A 22,413-nucleotide genomic window follows, 5' to 3' on the forward strand; every position below is an offset into this window, starting at 1 on the left:
AGCACTTTGGGAGGCCGAGGTGGGTGGATCACCTGAGGTCAGGAGTTCGAGACCAGCCTGGCCAACATGGCAAAACCCCATCTCTACTAAAAATACAAAAATTAGCTGAGCGTGGTGATACACTCCTGTAATTCCAGCTACTCCGGAGGCTGAGGTAGGAGAATTTCTTGAACCCGGGAAACGGAGGTTGCAGTGAGCTGAGATTGCACCACGGCACTCCAGTTTGGGTGACAAACTGAGACTCCATCTCAAAAAAAAAAAAAATCGTACCTGTAAGACCCACACAAATATGCCCAACGGATATTGGACAAAAGAGCAAAGCACCCCAGTGAAGGAAGAGCGGCCTCTTCAACAAACGACGCGGGAGTCATTGCGTATCCATAAGCAAAATAAAAAATAAACCTCAACCCCATAAAACTTTGAGGAAAATAACAGGAGAAAACCTTCAGGATTGGCCGGGCGCGGTGACTCAAGCCTGTAATCCCAGAACTTTGGGAGGCCAAGGCGGGCGGATCACCACGTCAGGAGATTGAGACCATCCTGGCTAACATGGTGAGACCCCGTCTCTACTAAAAAATAGAAAATATTGGCCGGACATGGTGGAGGACGCCTGTAGTCCCAGCTACTCAGGAGGCTGAGGCAGAAGGATGGCGTGAACCCGGGAGGTGGGGCTTGCAGTGAGCCAAGATGGCACCACTGCACTCCAGCCTGGGTGACAGAGCGAGACTCCGTCTGAAAAAAAAAAAAAGAAAAAAACCTTCAGGATATAGGACTAGGTCATGAGTTCTTGAGCTTGACATCAAAAGTGTGATTCATAAAAGGAACAATTGATAACCTGAACTTCATCAAAATTAAAGTCTTTTGCTTTGTGCAAGATCCTGTTAAGAGGATGAAGAAAAGAACTACCGACTGGGAGAAATACTTGCAATCCACGTATCTAGCAAAGGACTAGTTTCTAGAATGTATAATCAACTCTCAAAACAAACAAAAAATGGATTAGACTATGTCTCTTTGTCTCTTTGGGTACCTGTCTTCATTGCAATGAATCATTTGTATACATTGTTTTATTATAGCCACAAAAGAAATCATGTATTAATAGGAAGAAAAAAGCACGTTATTACCTGTCACTGGAACAAAATGATCACTTCTGGTTGCCACAGTAAATCATATTATGACTTTTTTCAAAATCCTCCAACCAAAGGTAGTCCCCATAAGCCTTTCAATTTATTAAGACATAAGCCTTCAATATTATTAAGACATAAGATGCTTAAGAGACAAAGAGATCTTCCACCAAAGAATCAGATACCTGGATGGCAAATAAACACACAAAAAGGTATTTGACATCATGAGCCATTAGGGAAATGCTGATTAAAACCACAATGAGATGTCACTATACACCCATGAGGATGCTTAAAATAAAATAGTGACAACCCCAAATACTGATGAGGATGTGGAGAAACAGGCACTCATACATTTCTGGTGGGAGTGTAAAATGGCACAGCCACTCTATGCAACAGTTTAGCAATTCCTTTAAAAATTAAGCATACAGGCCGGGCACAGTGGCTCACGCCTACAATCCCAGTATTTTGGGAGGCCAAGGCGGGAGGATTGCTTGAGCCCAGGAGTTTGAGACCAGCCTGAGCAACATGGCAAAAACCCTGTCTCTAATTTTACTACATTAAGAAACGTATTTACAAAAACTAATCACACAATCAATCCACATGTGACTCGGAAAGTGCCTTCGCGGGAATTTATCCTAGAGAAATGAAAACTTAGATTCCAACAAAACCCCACACGTGAATATTTCTGGTAGCTTTATTCACAATCTCCCCTGAATGGGAAGCCATGGCTCGTGTCCTTCAGTGGGTGAGCGCACAGACTGTGGGATGGCCACACCATGGCGTACTGCCACTCAGCAGTTAAAAGGAACAGGTTCTCGGCACGCATGACAGCTTGGATACAGCTTCACGGGATGATGCTGAACCAAAAAAAGTCCGTCTCAAAGCTGACATTGTGCAGGGTTCCACTTACATAAAATTCCTGTAGAGGAGTGGTTGCCCGAGGTTAGGGAGTTGGCGAACTCTATGCCAGGGCAGCGTGGAGGAACCCTGTGGTGGAGGAGTGCTTCAGCGTCTAGCTAGTGGTGGTAGTTGCGGGAAGCTACATGTGACCCAGTGGCACAGGATTCTATACACACAAGCACAGATGGGTGCCTGTAATACCCGTGAGACCTGTGGACTGTACCAACCTCAATTTCCTGGTTTGGAGAATGCACTACATTTCTATGCAGGATGTCACCACGGGGGGAAGTGGGCGAAAGGTGTATAGGGCCTCCCAGTACCAATTTTTTTTTTGAAACTTCCTGTAGTTATTTCAAAATAAAAACTTTTAAATGTGGCCAATAGAAAATTTTAAATCACAGAGGTGGCTCACATTACACTTCTATTGGGCATGGCTAGCCTAAACCGAGGGTCCACAAACCGTGGCCCGAGGGCCAAATTGAGGCTGCCCTCTGCCTCTGTATGGCCCATGAATGAAGACTTTTTAAAATGAATAGACTTTTTTAGAGCGATTTTAGGTTCACAGAAAAACTGAGCAGAGTACAGCAAGTTCCCCCTGAATGCACACACTTTCCTATACTATTTTATTTTATTTATTTTTTTTTGAGACGGAGTCTTGCTCTGTCCCCCAGGCTGGAGTGCAGTGGCGCGATCTCGGCTCACTGCAAGCTCCACCTCCCAGGTTCATGCCATTCTCCTGCCTCAGCCTCCTGAGTAGCTGGGATTACAGGCACCTGCCACCGCGCCCGGCTAATTTTTTGTATTTTTAGTAGAGACGGGGTTTCACCGTGTTAGCCAGGATGGTCTCAATCTCCTGACCTCGTGATCCGCCCGCCTTGGCCTCCCAAAGTGCTGGGATTACAGGCGTGAGCCACTGCGCCCGGCCACTTTCCCATACTATTAACGTCTTGCATTTGTGTGGTACATTTGCTATAACCGATGAGCCAATGTTGATACATTATCAGTAATAACTGATGTTCACAGCTTCTACTAGGGTTTACTCTTGAAGTGTACAGTCTATGGGGTTTCACAGACACTGTGGCAGGCGTCCACCACTGCAGCCTCAGACAGAAGAGTGTCGCCGCAGCCAGGCATGGTGGCTCATGCCTGTAATCCCAGCACTGTGGGAGGCCGAAGCGGGCGGATCACCTGAGGTCGGGAGTTCTATACCAGCCTGGCCAACATGGCGAAACCCCGTCGCTACCAAAAATACAAAAATTAGCCAGGTGTGGTGGCAGGTGCCTGTAATCCCACCTACTCAACAGGCTGAGGCAGGAGAATCGCTTGAACCCGGGAGGTAAAGGTTGCAGTGAGCTAAGGTGCGCCGTTGCACTCCAGTCTGGGTGACAAGAGCAAAACTCTGTCAAAAAAAAAAAAAAAAGAAGAAGAAGAAAAGAAAAAGAATAGTGTTGCTGCCCCTGGAATCCAGTATCTGCCCATTTATCTTTTTCTCCCCTTGAGCCCCCAGCAGCTGTTGATCTATTCACTGTCTTCCTAATTTTGCCTTTTCCAGAATGTCCTAGAGCTGAAATCATGCAGCTTGCAGGCTTTTCAGACTGGCTTCTTTTCTTTCTTTCTTTTTTTTGTTTTTTTGAGATGGGGTCTCACTTTGTCACCCGGTTTGGAGGGCAGTGGTGCCATCTAAGCTCACTGCAACCTCCGCCTACTGGGCTCAAGCAATCCTCCTGCCTCAGCCCCCCAAGTAGCTGGGACTATAGGTGTGAGCCACCATGCCCGGCTAATTTTTGTATTATTATTATTTTATTTTATTTTATTTTATTTTATTTTCTTAGAGACAAGGTTTCACCATGTTGCCCAGGCTGGTCTCCTGAGCTCAAGTGATCCACCCGCCTCGGCCTCCCACAGTGCTGGGATTACAGGTATAAGCCACCGCGCCCGGCCCAGGTTGGCTTCTTTCACACAGTGATGTACATCTCAGCACCCTCCACGTCTGCTTGAGGCTTGACAGCTCATTTCCTTTCATCGATAAACAATATTCCCTTGCAGGAATGTGCCACTGCTCCCTCACCCACCCACCACTGCAGAGCATCCTGACTGCTTCCACTGCACCTGTATGAATGAAGCGGTTACAAACACCTGTGTGCAGGTTTCCGTGTGAAGGATGGTTTGGAACATTTTTAAATGTTGAAAAAAATCCAGAGGAGAATATTTCACAACACATGAAAATTATGTGAAATTCCACTTTCAGTATCCTTAATAAAATGCGAATGGGGCCGGGCACGGTGGCTCACGCCTGTAATCCCAGCACTCTGGGAGGCCAAGGCGGGTGGATCACCTGAGGTCAGGAGTTTTGAGATCAGCCTGGCCAACATGGCGAAACCCCGTCTCTAGTAAAAATACAAAAATTAGCTGGGTGTGGTGTGTGGTTACTTGAACTCAGGCGGTGGAGGTTGCAGTAAGTCAAGATCACACCACTGTACTCCAGCCTGGGCAGCAGAGTGGATACTGTCTCGAAAAAAAAAAAGAATTTAATGGAACACAGCCATGCCAATTAACATACATTGTGTGGTGGCTTCCATGCTACAAGGGCAGAGTTGAAAAGCTGCAGCCAAGACCATTTGGCCCCCAAAGCAGAGAATACTTGCTGTCTGGCCCACCTGCCAACCCCGGAATAGATAATTACAATTCCCAACTTTGAAAAGCCAGGAAGAAAACCTACCCAAATGATAACGGCAACACCAGAGGGATCGAAGATCACAAACAAATATTTCCCTTCTGCCTTTCCCCCAAATTTCTTTCTTTTTTTTTTTTTTTTTTTTGAGACGGAGTCTCACTCTCTCGCCCAGGCTGAAGTGCAGTGGTGTGATCTCGGCTCACTGCAAGCTCCGCCTCCTGGGTTCAAGCGATTCTCCTGTCTCAGCCTCCTGAGTAGCTGGGACTACAGGCATCCATCACCACGCCCGGCTAATTTTTGTATTTTTTAGTAGAGACAGGGTTTCGCTGTGTTGGCCAGGCTGGTCTCGAAATCCTGACCTCAGGTGATCCACCCGCCGTGGGCCCTCAAAGTGTGGGGATTACGGGCGTGAACCACCGTGCCCGGCCACCCTCGAATTTCTAAAATGAGCACAATCTCTTTTGTCTCTTCTGAAGCCCGCTTCTACAGCGTCTTTGCTGGGGCTCCAGGGACTGTCCCCTGTCTAGGACTCCTGACCAGACTCACTCGCTCAGCTCTCAGGGTCAACGAGGCTGGGCCATGAGGAGCAACTGACACGACAGAAACGAGGGGTTGCTCAGGGCCGATTGTGTTTGGTTTTTCGCTTTTTATTTTTAACCAGAGTCACTGCTCAGCCATCACTTTGCATTGGAGGCTTGAGCTCTGCGTCACCCTTTCCTAAAATGGGGTGATGACCACACTGACATCAGGCTGTGTGTCTGGGATTCAGGTCAGCACCCATAGAGCATGTGTCGCGGTGAACAGTGCTCCCCCCAGATTCGTGTCCACATAGGAGCTCCCAATGTGACCTTATTCAGAAATAGGGTCTCGGCAGATGTCACCAAGCTAAGACGAGGTCACCCTGCATTCAGGTGGACCCTATCTAATGACTGGCATCCGTATGAGAAGAAGAGAGGGCACACAAAGGGACACACCCTGTCCATGTGGCAACAGAGGCAGAGGTCAGAACGATGTGGCCACAAGCCAAGGAATGCCTGCAGCCACCCAAATTGGAAGAGACCAGGAAGGACCCTCCCCTAGACCTTCCAGAGGGAGGCTGGCTCTGCAGACACCTTGATTTTGGACTTCTGGCCTCCAGGACTGTGAGAGAATAAATTTCTCTTGTTTCAAGAACCCAGTTTGTGGTCCTTGGTCACAGCAGCCTCAGGACACTGATACAAGCACATCCAACGGGGCTGGTAACTCAGTCAGACACACAGTGATGATGACTGTTTAATGCCCTGTACTGAGCCCTCTGCACAGAGCTTTACATGCACAGCCTTCCTGAACCCCCATAATGCCCCAACTTCACAGAGGAGTAAACTGAGGCACAGAGTAGTTCAGCATCATCCAAGGCCACCCCCTGGGGGTCCTGAGTGGGGCTTCGATTCACAGCTGGGCCTCTGACCCAAGCTTGCCCACTCACAGGCCTCGCCCAACCAAGCCTGCCAGCCCCTTCTCTGCCTAGACATCATGTGTGAGCCAAACAGCCACGCCAGAGTCGCACACCAGAGGGCTGGGCACGGTGGTGTCCCGGCCGAATTCTTTGGCAGCCCCTCCAAGCTCCCGGAGCTGAGGGGCAGCCAGGGAGGGGCCAGTGCTCAGCTGGGCGCCTGCTTGGCCTCTCCAACTGGCAGTGAGACTCCCGGGACGAGGCCATGTCCTGTGGCCATTTCTAGACTGACCGTGGCCACACGCCAGTCCACGGGGCTTGGACCAGCCAGCTGCCCTTCCTGTAACAGCTTCCCTCGGACCCCCGCCATTGGCCACCCTCTGGGCGCAGGCAGAGCAGCTGGTAGTGGCCACCTTGGCTTGGGCGGGGGGGAGTCTGGGGGAGGGAGGAACGCCACACAGAGCCTGCCAAGTGCTACAGAAACAAGACGAGATTAGTCTGAACGCCACACAGAACAGATTGCAGGGTGTCGGGCAATGGGATGTTTTAAAGAAATAAATCTCAGCTCCCGGTTACAGAAGCACAAACAAACCCAAACAACAGATCTTCAGGAGCTGCTGGCTTCCTGGCTGCCAGGCTGTGCTGGGGCCCGGGAGGGGTGGGCGGGGGTTCCTGGAGCATCCTCAGGGGGTGGCGGGCGCTCTCAGGGCATCCCTGGGCACCCTGGTTGGCCCACGACTGGGATCGGTGACTTGATCCTGAAATTTGGGAGGAATGGAGGATGCAGCCCTCCCAGCTCCTGGCCATCCCACCTCTGAGGTCTCTCTGGGACCCAGCTGTCCCTCCCCTGGGTAGCGGCAGCTCCTGGACATCTGTGTTGCACCCACCCCTGGTCCCCGCTGCTGCTGGAGTGGCCCCTAAGACATGCACGGCCCACCCTCCCCGCTCACTCCTTGCCCCCCTCCTTGCTGTCTCCTACCCTGGACCCTCTCACGTGCCCTTCTCTCCACCCCTGCCTCCCACTCCCTTCCTCGTCCCCCGCTTTGTGTCCCCCTCTCTCCTGCTCTGGGCTCTGATTTGCTGGGCAGCTGCTGCACCCCGGAACAGAGACGGGAAGGGAAAAGCGTCCTGATCCGTGTGCCACCTGATCCGTGTGCCACCGCTCACTTCTTTGCTCACCTCTAGGAGTTTCTCATCTGCCTCGGGCTCGCCTGGAGGGTTGGGCAGAAAAGGAATGGCAGGAAACGCAGAAGGGATCCAGGAGCAGACCTTTGCGAGGCCAGGGTGACACCCCCAGGGCCTTCCATGGGAGCTCCTGCAAGGATGCTTCCCAGCAATGGGTCCTGGCCCACCGAGCGCACTGATTCTAGTTTATTCTGAGACTGGACTCTTCCCCGAGAGCCTCATTTCTGTCCTCTGTGCTGTGTGGGAGGACAGGGGCCGTTACACCAACGATGAATGATAACGCCATTAATAATTCAGCCACTGCTACTGATACTCGATCGACAGGGAGCCTGTTCCTCCTAAAGGCAAAAAGCACTTAGATGCCGTTTATTTCTGCCTCGCATGCCCTGCGGGGTGGGCCGGCACCTGCCAGGGAAGCCATGTGAGGTGGGGAATAGCCACCCCTTGGGGTCTGCTGTCCAAGCACTGGTCGGCTCCTGGTGAACCCTTGTGCCATTGCCCCCATGACGGCGGCCACCCTGAGGGAGTAAAGGGGCCTTATCTTATCATCTTATCTTTCCCTCATTACTTTGTCAGAATTTTTAGGGCCTGTCCTGCTGGGAGGGTTGCTACGTTTCTAGGGTCCACCTTCCATCCTCCCAGGAACATTCCATCCAGTCCTGTGCTGTCGGGCACGGAAGCCTCCCGCTGTGACTATCAAACTTCACATTCATTGGAGATAAAGACAGACCAAAGTCCAGTTGCTTGGCCACATCTGCCGTGTTTCCAGGGCGTGGTGACCACACACAGTGGGGCGTAGGCACAGGACCGCGTGCACTGCAGGATGCTCTGCTGACAGCACCGGCCCAGGCACTGGGAGGGCCCTGCGAGGAAGCACGCGGGCACGGTGGCGCACGTAGGGAACAGCACGCGGCCGTGATGGGATCTCTCCAGAGAGAAAACTCAGGTCCCAGCAGGGTTACGGAGGAGAAAATCTTCTCTGCCTGCAGGTGGGCTGGGGTTTCAGCAGGAGAGAGGAGAACATTCCAGCTGCAGGGAGCAAGGTGGGAAGCGGCGATGCTTGGGGTGAGGTGTCCAGTTTGTGCGCAGGAAAGGGCAAGAGGAAAGAGGGAGGGCAGGGGGTCCCAGCAGGACCCCGGGGTGGGCAGCACATTGCTCCTGGCCCTTGCCCACCTGTGGCCGCACCAACCCGCCTGAACTAAGTCTGACCTGGCAGGAACTGTATGACAGAAACCACAGTAATAAGTGGCCAAACCCTGAGGCCAGGCCACCCAGCCCATCCCAACATCCAGACACCGTCTTGCCTAGACTGGCTGCCTCGAGAACGCATGCCGGGAATGACGAGAGGACCTGGGGAGAGAGAGAAGGAAACACTCACTTCCCCAGGGGGAGGCCCCGCTGGTGGCACGGGACCTAAGGTGGCAGGCCGGTGGCACTGGTGTCACTGGAAGGACCTCGGTGACCAGCTCGCCCTGGAGGCCTCTTCGTTAATTAGCAAGCATGAAGGGCAGTGGGAGATGCTAAGCCTGCCCAAATGTGCAGGGTTCTCCCTGTCTGTCTATTTTTATACATTGGTTTTCATCTTAAGCTTAATATAATCACAGAATAACATTTTTGAAAACAGAAATTTCTTTTTAAAAAAGTGCTCATAATCACACTAGGCTAACATATGGACACATCTTCCTCTCAACCTCTGCCATCCACTGCCGTGGCCACTGATCACAGGTGCTATTCCAGTTTATATTAATCAAGGCCAGGCACCTGGCTCATGCCTGTAATCCCAGCACTTTGGGAGGCCCAGGCAGGAGGGTCACTTGAGCCTAGGAGTTTGAGACCAGCCTGGGCAACACAGTGAGACTCTGTCTCTAAAAAATAAAATAAAATAAATGAACTGGGCCTGGTGGCGCACACCTGCAATCCCAGCTACTCGAGAGGCTGAGGTGGGAGGATCACTCGAGCCCGGGAGATCGAGGCTGCAGTGAGCTGTGATTGTGCTGCCGCCACTGTACGCCGGCCTGAGCCATAGAGTGAGGCTCTGTCTCTAAAAACGAAATTTAAAAACATTTTTAAATTAAAAACAATTTTATTAATCCGTATTATGCAAAATTAAAAATTCGGTTGCTCGGTTGCACTTGCACCATTTCAAGGGTTCAAGAGCTGCATGAAGCCAGCGGCTGCTGTGCAGGATGGTGCAGACCTGGGTTCTGTCTGTCCTGGCAGAAGCTCTGCTGGGCAGCCCTGCTGTGACAGCCTCATTCGCACCTCAGGCCTCTCCTGCCTCAGCCTCCCGAGTAGCTGGGACTACTACCCAGCTACTAGCCAGGATGGTCTCGATCTCCTGACCTCGTGATCCACCCGTCTCGGCCTCCCAAAGTGCTGGGATTACAGGCTTGAGCCACCGTGCCCGGCCGATTCACTGTAAATTGCTACTCTGCAACACAGCATGGACTATTTGACAGTCCTTGTCAATCCCACATCTTCTATCTGGCAGCACTGAGCTTCTGAACCTTTTATGGGTCACAGACCTTTTGGGAAGTCAGATGGTGCCCCCTCCTCATATGAAAAAAGTGGGGTAAGATTTCAGGGGCTTGTGAGCCCAGGTTTGGAAACTCCCTGATCCAATAGAGGGACCTTAGAGAGACCTTAGTCGATCCACCTCCTCTGCTGTTGGAGTCTTACGATCTGCCCCTTTTTCTTCACTGTAAGGAATACCACAATGAACATCTTCATGCAGATGCTTTTGTCTTTCTACTTTTTTTTTCTTTTGAGACAAGGTCTAGCTCTGTCACCCAGGCTGGAGTGCAGGGGTGCCATCTCGGCTCACTGCAACCTCTGCCTCCCAAGTTCAAGCAATTCTCTTGCTTCAGCTTCCCAAATAGCTGGGATTACAGGCACATGCCACCACGCTGAACTAATTTTTGTATTTTTAGTTGAGACGGGGTTTCACTATGTTGGCCACGCTGGCCTTGAACTCCCAACCTCAAGTGATCTGCCCGCCTTAGCCTCCCAAAGTGCTGGAATTACAGGCTTGAGCTACATGCTGGCCACTTTGGCCTTTCTATCTGTAATTTGGATTCTTTCTTAGGACGAGGTCCAGAAGAGACATTTTCACTTAGGGAGCAGAATCTGGTATTTATTTTGTTTTGTTTTGACAAGGTCTCACTCTGTCACCCAGGCTTGAGTGCACTGGTGCGATCACGGCTCACTGCAGCCTCCACCTCCCAGGCTCAAGCAGTCCTCCTGCCTCAGCCTCCGGAGTAGCTGGGACTAAAGGTGTGCACCACCACACCCAGCTAATTTTTTTTCTTTTTTGGTAGAGACGGGGTCTCTCTATGTTTCCCAGGCTTGTTTCAGTTCTTTATCCAGGTCATCAATGCACATCCCCAGGGCAGGGCCAGTGGACACGGTGCCGGCCCCATGGTGCCCCGTTTTTCCACACCCTCACCCAACTGGCCTTTTAGGCTGGAGGGTACCTTCCAGCACAGAAACCAAGGGCAGGATGACCAGTCGTGCCTGGTGGTCACCCTCCCCAGTACACCCCAGAGCCTTGCTTTCTGACACTGAGGAGGGTACAGGACCAAGACAGCCCAGGACTCACCCCCGGCTCGGGGAAGCCCAGGGTCTTGGGGTCTCAGTGCCAGGAGGCAGGACTTCACACTGGCACAGCAGCTCTCCTTATCAGCCCATCCCCCAAGTCAGCCTTGAATACTCACTTGGTCAAGGATTTCCAGGCCGTCGCTGCACTGGGGGCTGGGGGTTCCAAAGGAGACCCCTGGGTTTGGTAGGTGGGCTCACCCTCCAGGCCCCACCTGGCCATACTCTACAGGTAGCACACGAATGTGGGCAGCCCAGGGGACGCTTTTCTAACCCCTCCGCTCTTCTGTGAACTACTTGCCAAATAACCACGTACCTGGGGGACCCTCGCCCCGCGGTGGGCGGGGGCGTTGTCTATCCTGGCCAATCCCAGCCAGACACGCAGCCTGCACGTGCAGTTCTTCAGATCCACCACTAGAGGGGACCCTCGAGCCGGCCTACCTGCTCTGCCCTCCCGGGGGACTCAACCTCACAGTTAATTTTATTAATAGACGTCCCACCCCTCAGAGTGGCGAGGGGTGCACCCGAGTCCTCACCAACACCCCTGCGGAGTGGCCAGTCCTCTGGGGGCCTCAGCCCTGACGCCCCTCCCCACCCCAGAGCACCAGGCGCGCGCTCGCTCTCTCATTTGCGCTGTCTCGCTGTCTCTCTGTCTCTCTCTCTGTCTCTCTGTCTCTCTCTCTCTCTCTCTCTCTCTCTCTCTCTCTCTGAGCCCCTTCACAGCAGGGGTTCTCAACGCTGCCTACACTTCAGAAACCCCCAGGAAGTTCAAAACATTCCCATACCTGGGCTCCCACTCCAGTGATCCTGGTTTAATTGGTCTGGGTGCAGCCTGGGCATCAGGATTTGTAAAGCTGCCCAGGGCATTCTCACGGGCAACTGGGCTGGGGACGCCTTCTCTACAGCGTCTAGGACAATTAACCACCTTAGCCAAGATCTCCAGTCCCATCACACGAAGGCCCGGGGGATGGGGAGGGAGCAAGAAGCGCCACCTCTGCTTCCTGGGTCTACCACGCGGTGGAGGCCAGAAGCGCATAGGAGCAAGGGAAGACCAGGGAAATGCAGATTCCAGGGCTCACCCAGCCCCTTTCAGAATCCTTGTCTGCTTTTCTTTTCTTTTTTTTCCAGACAGGGTATCTCTCTGTCACCCAGGTTAGAGTGCAGTGGCGTGATCACAGCTCACTCCAGCCTCCACCTCCCAGGCTCCAGCCATCCTCCTGCCTCAGCCTCCTGAGTAGCTGGGACCATAGGCATGTACCACCATGCCCAGCTAATTTTTACGTATTTTGTATAGAGACGAGGTTTTGCCATTTTCCCCAGGCTGGTCTTGAACTCCTAGGCTCAAGCGATCCACCCACCTTGGCCTCCCAAAGTGCTGGGATTACAGGCATGAGTCACAGCGCCTGGCCTCCGTATCTACTTTTTTAAAATAAAAAGAAAGCTCCCAGCAATCTGTCTTGGAGACAGGCTGTTTTCACTCCAGCCTTGGACCGAAGCACACACTTCCGGAGGAGTGAGGAGAGTCCCATCCACATCCACCTCGTCTCGGCACAAAGCTGCACCTCGCCACGTTCAGCGGGCCCAGCCTGGACCGGGCTGACACAGGCCTGAGGAGTAAGCCGCACCAAGCCCGCGGCCACGTGGCCAAGAGGCATTTTCTGAGCCTTCATCAGGAGCAGGGCCAGGCTGCGGTAAGCACCCCCAGTCACGGTCTCTGGGTGGGGATAAGTCCCAGGCCAGGCTCGCTGACCCCATGCCCCAGGCTGGTACTCAACCCTCATGCCAACTCTGCCCTACAAGGGGATTCTTTTTTTTTTTTTTTTGAGACGGAGTCTCGCTCTGTTGCCCAGGCTGGAGTGCAGTGGCTGGATCTCGGCTCACTGCAAGTTCTGCCTCCCGGGTTTATGCCATTCTCCTGCCTCAGCCTCCTGAGTAGCTGGGACCACAGGCGCCCGCCACCTCGCTCGGCTAGTTTTTTTGTATTTTTTTAGTAGAGACAGGGTTTCACCGTGTTAGCCAGGATGGTCTCGATCTCCTGACCTTGTGATCCACCCGTCTCGGCCTCCCAAAGTGCTGGGATTACAGGCTTGAGCCACTGCGCCCAGCCTACAAGGGGGTTCTTAGCCCCATTTCACACCCATGAGGAATCTGTGTTTTGGACGTGGGAGGTAACGGCCACAAGATCACACACAACTCGGGTGATGCCAGGACTGGAAACAGATCTGTCGGGCCCCAAAATTTGCTCCTTCACCACCATCTTCCTCCCAGCAGTTGGGGACGGACAGGCGGACGGGGTATCTCAGTGGGGGCTCGAGTGTCAGAGCAGAGAAGGGGGCCATGGGGAGTGCCCTCCTCAGCCCAGGGTTGGGGGGAATACAGAAGCCTCCGCCAAAAGCTGACATGAAGGTGCCCCGCCCCAGGAGCTGAGTCTCAAACATACAAGCTGGCCGGTTAGGAGAGAGTGGGAGGAAGAAGCCCAGGCCGAGGGGATCCCTGGCCAAAGGCATGAGGCAGAGAGAGCCCCACGAGATCTAGAGGCGGAGAGGACGACGAACTTGGAGGTGTGCACAGTGCGGGGGCAGGGAGGGAGGTGGCATCGCTCAGCAGGGCCAGATGGTGGTGGGCCTTCGACCCCGAGTGAAGGAGATGACGCTTCATCCTGAAAATGATGGGAGGCCCCCGGCGGGTCCCAGGCAGAGGGGCAGCTTGGCTTCCAGAGTGAGTGCACAGCACCCCTGTCCGCTGCTCACTGATGTCAATACACCCCTACCCTCAGTTGTGACAAAAAAATGTCTCCTGGCATTGCCACACACCCCCTGGGGACAGACTCGGCCCTGGGTGAGAATCACTACTCTAGAAGAACCTGGAGGCACCTGGGCATCAGCGTTGTATAAAGGCTCCCCCCAGGAGCACCCCACATGCAGCCAGGTTGGAGAACCAGCAAGGCGGAGGGCAGGGAAAGGGGAACCGGGGTGCATTTACAATACCCCCAGAAAGTGAATATTACCAGCCTCATCTTACAAACAGGGAAACTGAGCCTCCAAGAAGAGAAAGAATTTCCCAGGTTCACACTTACCAGGGGTGCCAGGACTCAACCAGCACTCAACTCCCTAACTCCTAAACCTGAGCTCCCTACAAGATGGGGCTGATGGACAGAGAGCTGACTGGCCAGGTTCTGGTTGTGGTTCTGCCACGGAGTCCTCAGCCCCAAGACCGTGGGCCAACCCCACCACCTCTCTGGGACACAGCTGGGACCTTCCCCTTGCCTGGGCCCTGGGGATGCGGGGACATGGGGACCGCAGGTTCTGCTGCACTGTCGGCCTGGCACCACCAGGGGGAGCTCCGACTGAGTCCGGCCAGCGGGACCCAGGCCAGGACCAGCGTTCGGTCCCCATCCCCCACCACCTCCTCGGGTTCCCTGGCCCCTGACGCCACCCAGCTCAGCAAGCCTCCTGGGACCTGGAGTCCTCGGTCACGGCTCACGGCTTCCTTTTATCTGCACTCTCAAATAATTGAGATGAATGTTATCAGTTCACCCTGGGGCTCTAATGGACTGCATCTTATTGGAGGGATAAAATCAGGGAAGAACCTGTCCCACAGTCACCCCTGCTGAGGCCAGCAAAGCCTGTGTCCCTACGTCATGCCCTGCCACTCCCTGGCTTAATCAGCCTGGGGTGACCTTTTATGCTGCAGCCCTGGGGCAGACCCAGCTGGGTTCACATCCCAGCTTGGCCCGGGCACTGGCTGGGTGATGCCTGGCAAGTTGCTGACATTCTCTGAGCTTCCCTTTCCCCTTCGATAGCAGGGGATAATATGAGGGCCCACCTCACAGGGCGTGGGGCTGTGGAAAGCATACACGTGTACCATCCACAGCCCGTGGTGTCCAGCGCCCAGGCGAGGCCTGGACCACCCACGTCCAGCATGCGCCCAGCTCACACCACGAGCTCAACAGTTAATGACCTGCTTGCTGACTGATGTCAGTTCTTACTGTTGTCTGTGGTCACCATCATTATTTGCCTAGAAATCTAATGAGCATAAGGACCACGGCCAGGGCATAGGAAGGGGCTGTGGAAGTCGGATGCACGGCCCCTGTGCTGGCTCTGGGGCTTCGGGCCTATGCGACCACACTGGCACTCACCCCAAGGCCATGAGGACCCTCATGGCACCATGCAACCCTCCCCACTCAGGAAAGTCTCTTTGGGTTCCAAGGCCCAGGGAACCCCCCACAGGGCATGGGTCCAACTCTAGCTCCTGCAAGCGTGGCCACCAAGGAGTCCAGGTACTCCGGCTGGACTCCCCGGGGTGCAGAGCGGCTGCCGAGTCAGGTGAATATGGTCAACACTGCCCCGGGACTACGTTCCATACTTCACAGCTATGAGAAAGAGGGAGGCTAACACCTCCGGGGACCACAGGGGGCCAGGTCACGTGCCTGGTGGGCTGCAGGGCAGAGCGGGGAGCTGGGGACCAAGCGGAGCAGCACATCTGGGCTTAGGCCAGCCCTGCGCCTGAGCCTAATGATGCCACCGGGCCTCGCGAGCACTTGCTTGAGGACTGGCAATCTCCTGCCCCTCCGGCGATGGGAACAGAAGGGACAAGGACTCCTGGGGGCTTGGCCTTGGTCAGGGACCTGTCAGACCCGGCAGGGCCTATTTAGTCCTAGTAAGGCTCAAGGAGAGAGAAGAATGTGGATGCCCCGGCGCACCCTTCACAGTCCTCTCAGTGGAGTGGAAAGTGGGGACTCCCTGCTGAAGCCTTCACCTCGGGGAGGGGCTCCTGCCACAGCCACCGTCACAGGCAGGTCGGGCAGATGCCTCCAGCGCTCACCTAGCATCACAGGTGATGCAGGTGACTGCTTCCTGCCCAGGTCAGGCCTTGGGGGCCTCCCGAGAGCCCACACCCAGAACCAGGAACTCACCTGCTGTCGCTTTCCAGAAACACGGAGCCGCGGCTCTCGGCCAGTGCCGCGCTGATGGGCGAGAGGCAGAAGGGCGAGGAGAAGGCATCTGAGTCTGAGTCGAAGGAGCTGTCTCTGCTCACGCCCTCAGCTGACAGTTCCAAGGAGCCATCCTCCTCCCCGGCCTCGGGCCGCAGCTCCCGCCCCTCGTCGGTGACATCCTGCGGACTGACTGACAAGATCCCAGAGGGGCTGCGCGCAGGCTGCGAGGCTGGCTGGGCACCATCCACCCCCAAGCCCTGAGCCAGCTTCTCCTCGTCCTCCGGCGCAGGGCTGGCGAGCACGCCGTCCGGAATGCTCTGGGTCACCACCAGGATGTCCTCATCTTTTGGGGTCAGGGTGGGCCGCAGCTCCGTGGGGGAGGGCTGGTGGGAGGCTCCTGAGCTCCGGGTGCGCCGGCCACGAGGGCGGGGTGCCTTGCGAACGGGGGAGCTCTCGGGCGTGATGTAGCGTAGGGCCTCCTCGTCCTGCCTCTGGATGCGAGAGTTGGGGACCCACGCCAGGATAAGGGTGGCTCCCAGCATCTCATCCTTCTCCATGTACAAGCACAGGTAACCTGTGAGGAGCCAGGGGGACGGTGTGTTAGAGGCCAGGAGGCTGTGGATGAGGCCCTTGTGGCACCTTCGGCGAGCTGCTCGGAGAGGCCACCGCTCTTTAGTGAAGTGCCAGTCCGGCTTCAGATACAGCCTGGCCCTGAGCAAAAACACCAGGGGGAACTGGGGAGCTTGAAATGAATTCCAGCTACGCGTGTTTTCTAAGAACACACGTCCAGCAGATCCAGGGGGCACTGGTCCCCGAGCACCAGCTTGCCATGCACCTTTCTTTTTGGTTTTTGGGTTTGTTTTTTTCCTTTGAGACAGGGTCTCACTCTGTGCTTCAAGCTGGAGTGCAGTGGCACAATCTCAGCTCACTGCAACCTCCACCTCCCAGGCTCGAGCAATCCTCCCACCTCAGCCTCCCGAATAGCTGGGACTACAGGTGCACACCACCACACCCAGCTAATTTTCTTTTCTTTTTTTTTTTTTTTTAGAAATAAGGTTTCACTATGTTGCCCAAGCTAGTCTCAAACTCCTGAGCTCAAGTGAACCACCCACCTCAGCCTCCCAACGTGCTGGGATCGCAGGCGATGAGCCACCAGTTCAGGCTTGCCATGCACTTTTCCAAGTACCAGGGGCTCTCCCTGTGTTCAGAGCCCTGACCCTGGCCCCAGGGCTCACCTGCCTGAGGCCTCCCTGTCTGTGTGAGCCCAGCAGCCCAGGTGCCCAGCTTCATGGCTTTACAGCACTGTTAGGAGGGATGGAGGCTGGAGACTTCATTCTATTGCACAAAAAGAATTAATCCAAGCTGGGTGGTATTTGGACCTTTTCCAACCATGAGTGGCACTCATGGCATTTTTAAAATGCAGGTTGTTGGAGGAAGGGGCCACCTTTAGAGGTGAGCATTGGCGTCACAGACGGGGTTGCTGGGGACATGGAGAGGAGCAATTTCTCCTGGGCCAGAGCAAGTGGGTGAGTGCTCAGTTCTGGCAGAAGGTGGCATTTCCTAACACACCATCAAGCAGCTTTGGGATATCCCGATTCCTGGGCCTCCACCACCCAGTCTCCAGGTCTCCACAACTCAGACCCCTAGAATCTCCTAAGCACTGCTCCTGTTGCCAAGAGAAGCTGGGAAACGTGGGGAATGTCAGCCAGCTGTGCATTAGGGTAACATGAGCCTGAGGCTGAGAAGTGTTTCCACATCCTAGAAGCATGCAGCTTTGAGATCAGCAAGAGGGTCCGAGACAGCTGCTGCCCGGTCTCTCTCTCTCTAGAAGACCTCAGGCCAGGCGACCTCCGGGTCAAGGGGCCGCATCGCCCAGAACCTGCACCCCTTTCTAGGGCACTCCAGAGAAGCCCCTGCCCACACAGCCGCAGCCAACCAGCCAGTGGCTTTAAAGATACACTTATCAAGGCAGGGGGACAGAACACTCACTTTAAATGTTTCATTGGCATGATTTAAACTTTCGTCTTGTTTAAAAATGTATTCAGTATTCGACTGAAACATAATTTGTATAAAGTGCCCAGATCTCACTGTAATGTATAACTTTGTTTTTAAATAGAGATGAAGTCTAACTCTGTTGCCCAGGCTGGTCTCGAACTCCTGGGTTCAAGCAATCCTCCCACCTCAGCCTCCCAAAGTGCTGGGATTATAGGTGTGAACCACCGTGGCCAGACAATAACTTTACTATTTTGCCATCTGTCTGGGGCTTCTGTCTGTACTCTTGCCCAGGCCAAGCAAATGTTAGGGTGGGCGAGTGCAGGCCACAGCTAGGCTGCAAGGCCCTGAAATATCTTTTTAGCAGTCAGGGAAGGGGACGGCAACAGGAAGAAATGAGAAGAAAGAGTCCAGAGACTGCCCTGCAGCCCCACCTCCACCGCACACTGGCACTGTGCAGCCAAGAGTCCCTCAGCCTCTCTGAACACCAGCGTCCTTACCCACCTAAAAGGCCTGCTGGGGCCCTGGCCACGCCCATGAGGTGGTTGTGCAAATTAAATAAAGCAACAGATGAAAAAAGCAATGCATTTATTTGTCACAAGTCATTCACACAAATGACAAGGGGGCAGGCAGGCCTCAGGGATCACTAACCCATCTTTTTGTCCCTCCCTCTGGAAGCAGCAGGGCTGAGGGACTCACCCAGCCTGCCATGAGCCAGACTTAACACCCCCAGACCCTCCTTACGGGAGGACAGCTGCAGTTAGTTACATGTTCTGGAAAAGGAACCAAACGCACTTGTCTCTCTTACATGCTGTGGCCCAGGGCCTTGAGAGCCCTCACTCAGAAAATAACCTGGGCTCTGTGACCCTGGAGCCTCGCCTGCCCTGGCTCACCTGGGTGGTGCTCCCCCAGCCCCTGCAGCCCCTCCGGTGGGTGCACGCAGACATTGTTCTTGGAGTAGATGATCTCTCCATCCAGGACACAGGGGGACCCGCTGCCGCTGCTAGCAGGGGTGAGGGTCAGGAGGTCCGAGGCTTTGGAGGAGGCCCTGCGAAGGAGGCGGCCCAGAGACATTGCCGGGCAAGTGTTTCCATCCTCCGCACGCGTCAGCCCAGGCAGGGCTCGTCAAGACCTGCCTGGGGGAGGAAGAGAGAGGAGATGGTCAAGGTCGTGGACTTGCGTCCTGTCTCACAGCAGTACGTGTTGCCTCGGCACCCAGTGGGTACTGGTTAACCACAGGGGTGCATCCTGCTGGTGCCCAGCTCTATACGGGGTAGGCCACATTCTCCACCTGGGCCAGGCCACCCTGTCCATCGCAGGAGGCTGAGCAGCGTCCCTTGGCTCTGGATGCCACTAGCACCTCCCTTCCCAGTACGACAACCAGAACATCTCCAGGCTTTGCCAAATGTGCCTTGGAGGACAAAATCCCTCCCACGGAGAACCACTAAGCTACAGGAACCCCGTTCCCACCTCAGCAACTTCACAAAAACCTCCAGGCGTTCTCTTTTCCCAGTTTCCCACCTGCGTCAGCACAAGTGAGCCCTTCCAATTCATTAAAAAGAAATAGGCTGGGCGCGGTGGCTCAAGCCTGTAATCCCAGCACTTTGGGAGGCCGAGACGGGCGGATCACGAGGTCAGGAGATCGAGACCATCCTGGCTAACATGGTGAAACCCCGTCTCTACTAAAAAATACAAAAAACTAGCCGGGCGAGGTGGCGGGCAACTGTAGTCCCAGCTACTCGGGAGGCTGAGGCAGGAGAATGGCATAAACCCAGGAGGCGGAGCTTGCAGTGAGCTGAGATCCGGCCACTGCACTCCAGCCTGGGCCACAAAGCGAGACTCCGTCTCAAAAAAAAAAAAGAAATAAACAGGCCAGGTGCACTGGCTCACGCCTGTAATCCCAGCACTTTGGGAGGCTGAGGCAGGCAGATCACTTGAGGTAAGGGGTTCGAGACCAGCCTGGCCAACATGGCGAAATACCACATCTACCAAAAATACAAAAATTAGCCAGGTGCAGTGGCGGGTGCCTGTAGTCCCAGCTACTTGGAAGGCTGAGGCAGGAGAATCGCTTGAACCCAAGAGGCGGAGGTTGCAGTGAGCTGAGATCGCATCACTGCACTCCAGCCTGGGCCATAGAGCGAGACTCTGTCTCAAAAAAAAAGAAAGAAGGAAAATTTATAAACAAAAGGATTAGTATCCAGAATATATAAAGAACTCCTATAAATTCATGATGAAAAGGAGCAACATCTCAACAGAAAAAAATTGGTGCTCCATACAAGAGGAAAACCAAAGAACTGATAAATATGTAAAGAGATTCTCAGTTTCAAACAAAAATTCAACACCCAACAAACCGGTAAAAAGCAATTTTATGTCTAAAAATACTGAGGATGAGGGAAAGGGGAGCTGTCACCAGTCCTGTCTCCTCCAAGGCGGGAGCAACATGGCAGGATCTGGCACCACTGAGAAGGCCCAAAGCCCCCTGAAATTCCTCTATTAGGAAATACCTAAGGGTGGTTCCTCAAACTGCAATTTGCAGCCCTATTGTAGATCCTGAAATCAATTTAGTGGGTCAACACCAGCATAAGAAGAAAAAAAGAAAAAAAAAATAGAAAATGCCCTTGAACCCTGGCCATAGGTAGGCTCAGCACTGTGTCAGGGAACTTCTGCCCCATGAGGACACACCAGTGTGGGTAAGACAACCTGGGACATATGAAATGTATATATAATGTGTGCTGTGACCTAAAACATTTGATGACTCTGCCTGGAGAAACCCAAGGAGACACCTACTCAAATGCTTTGCAGCCAGTTTCTACCAAGAAAAACGAAACCACTGAACCTCTAGATAGCAGATAAGAACCAACTAGACATCGGTACACACATGGAGCTCACAAACACACACACCAAGCCACGGCAAGGAATGACCATGTCAGTGAAGAGGCAGGCACAGCCGGGCACAATGACTCATGCCTGTAATCTAAGTACTTTGGGAGGCCGAGGCAGGAGGATCGCCTGAGGTCAGGAGTTCGAGACCAGCCTGGTCAACATGGCAAAACCCCATCTTGACTAACAATACCAAAAAAATTAGCTGGGTGTGGTGGCACGAGCCTGTAATCCCAGCTACTCGGGAGGCTGAGGCAGGAGAATTCCTTGAGCCTGGGAGGTGGAGGTGCAGTGAGCTGGGATTGAGTCACCACACTCCAGCCTGGGCGACAGAGCGAGACTCCATCTCAAAAAAAAAAAAAAAAAGGCAAGCACAGAGTGACACTGCATCCTGGTCACTGATGGGAGATGTCCAGGACTTTGACCACGGCTGGGATGCATGTGGGCCAGCTTCACAAAAGTCTGCAGAGTTTGGGGGTCTGGGAGAGGACAGCCACAGAGGGGCTTCACCTTCATCTCTTTGAAGGAAAAAAAGGCTTGAAGCCAACATGATAAGAATTAGCAACTGGGAGTGAATAAACCAAATGTGGTACAATGGAATATTATTTGGCCTTAAAAAGAAAGGAAATTCTGACTGGGTGCCTGTAATCCCAGCACTTTGGGAGGCGGAGGTGGGCGGATCACCTGAGGTCAGAAGTTCGAGATCAACCTGGTCAACATAGCAAAAGCCCGCCTCTACTAAAAATACAAAAATTAGCCAGGTGTGGTGGCACACGCCTGTAGTCCCAGCTACATGGGAGGCTGAGGCAGGAGAATTGCTTAAACCCAGGAGGTGGAGGTTTCAGTGAGCCGAGATCACGCCACTGCACTCCAGCCTGGGTGACACAGCGAGACTCCATCTCAAAAAAAAAAAAAAGAATTAGCAACTGGGAGTGAATAAACCAAATGTGGTACAAGGGATGATTATTCTGCCTTGAAAAGAAAGTCTGACGCCTGCTACGGCATGGATGAACCCTGAAAACATTGCGCTAAGGTAAACAAACCAGTCACAAGAGACAAGTACTGCACGATTCTACTCGTGTGAGGTCCTTAGAGTAGTTAGGTTCGTAGAGACAGGAAGTGGAACGGTGGGTGCGAGGGGGTGAGGTGGGGGGAAAGGGGAGGTCATGTTTAAGGGGGACAGTGCTCCAGCTTGGGAGGATAAAAGCGTCCTGGAGATGGACAGTGGCAGCGGCTCTGTCCACTGACTACACTGAATGTACTCAATGCCACCGAACCTGATACTTAAAAATGGTTAAAGTGGTAAGTTTTACCTTGGATGTATTTTACCACAATAAAAAATTAAACATTATCAACTGGCGGAGGGTCTCCAGGTATATGATCTTGTTCTTTGAACTTTCTGCATTTTTTAAATTTCTCCAAAGATCCAGAGCTGGTTGAGGGTGGTCCCTAAATCACCTCCTTTTCACCCCCAGCACTTGGCGAGGCTCTGGGACAGAGGGTGGGTGGGTAGGGGGGGTCCCCGCTGGCTCAGCAGAACTGGCTCCCGCCCTGGCAGGAGGCAGGGGGCAGATGTCAGTGGTGATAGCCACCGTCCCAGGACCAGGCGGTCAGCGCTGTCTGCCTCTCTGCTTCCCCTCCTCTGACCCCCTCCGTGCTTCAGCCTCCCGCAACCCTGTTTGTGTATTTCCAGTTGTCT

General features: G+C 53.7%; 1 protein-coding gene across 9 annotated transcripts in view; it reads right to left on the reverse strand.

Annotated features, from left to right (window-relative positions):
- The window catches only part of TBC1D16 (TBC1 domain family member 16), a 98,074-nt gene that overhangs the window by 58,301 nt on the left and 17,360 nt on the right, over positions 1-22,413 (reverse strand). For 8 of the 9 annotated variants that reach the window (XM_031657843.1, XM_003913531.4, XM_031657842.1 and 5 more), the window contains exons 2-3: positions 18,728-18,970; positions 15,822-16,416 (exon numbers count right to left, since the gene is read on the reverse strand). In XM_031657843.1, coding sequence (XP_031513703.1) covers positions 15,822-16,416; positions 18,728-18,908 — 776 coding nt within the window. In that variant the 5' untranslated portion in view covers positions 18,909-18,970. Of the gene's footprint in view, positions 1-15,821; positions 16,417-18,727; positions 19,462-22,413 lie in introns of those variants that run through there. The other variant, XM_031657841.1, reaches the window with a different exon arrangement.

This window comes from Papio anubis, chromosome 17 (assembly GCF_008728515.1).
Source record: "Papio anubis isolate 15944 chromosome 17, Panubis1.0, whole genome shotgun sequence".
Lineage (NCBI taxonomy): Eukaryota > Metazoa > Chordata > Mammalia > Primates > Cercopithecidae > Papio > Papio anubis.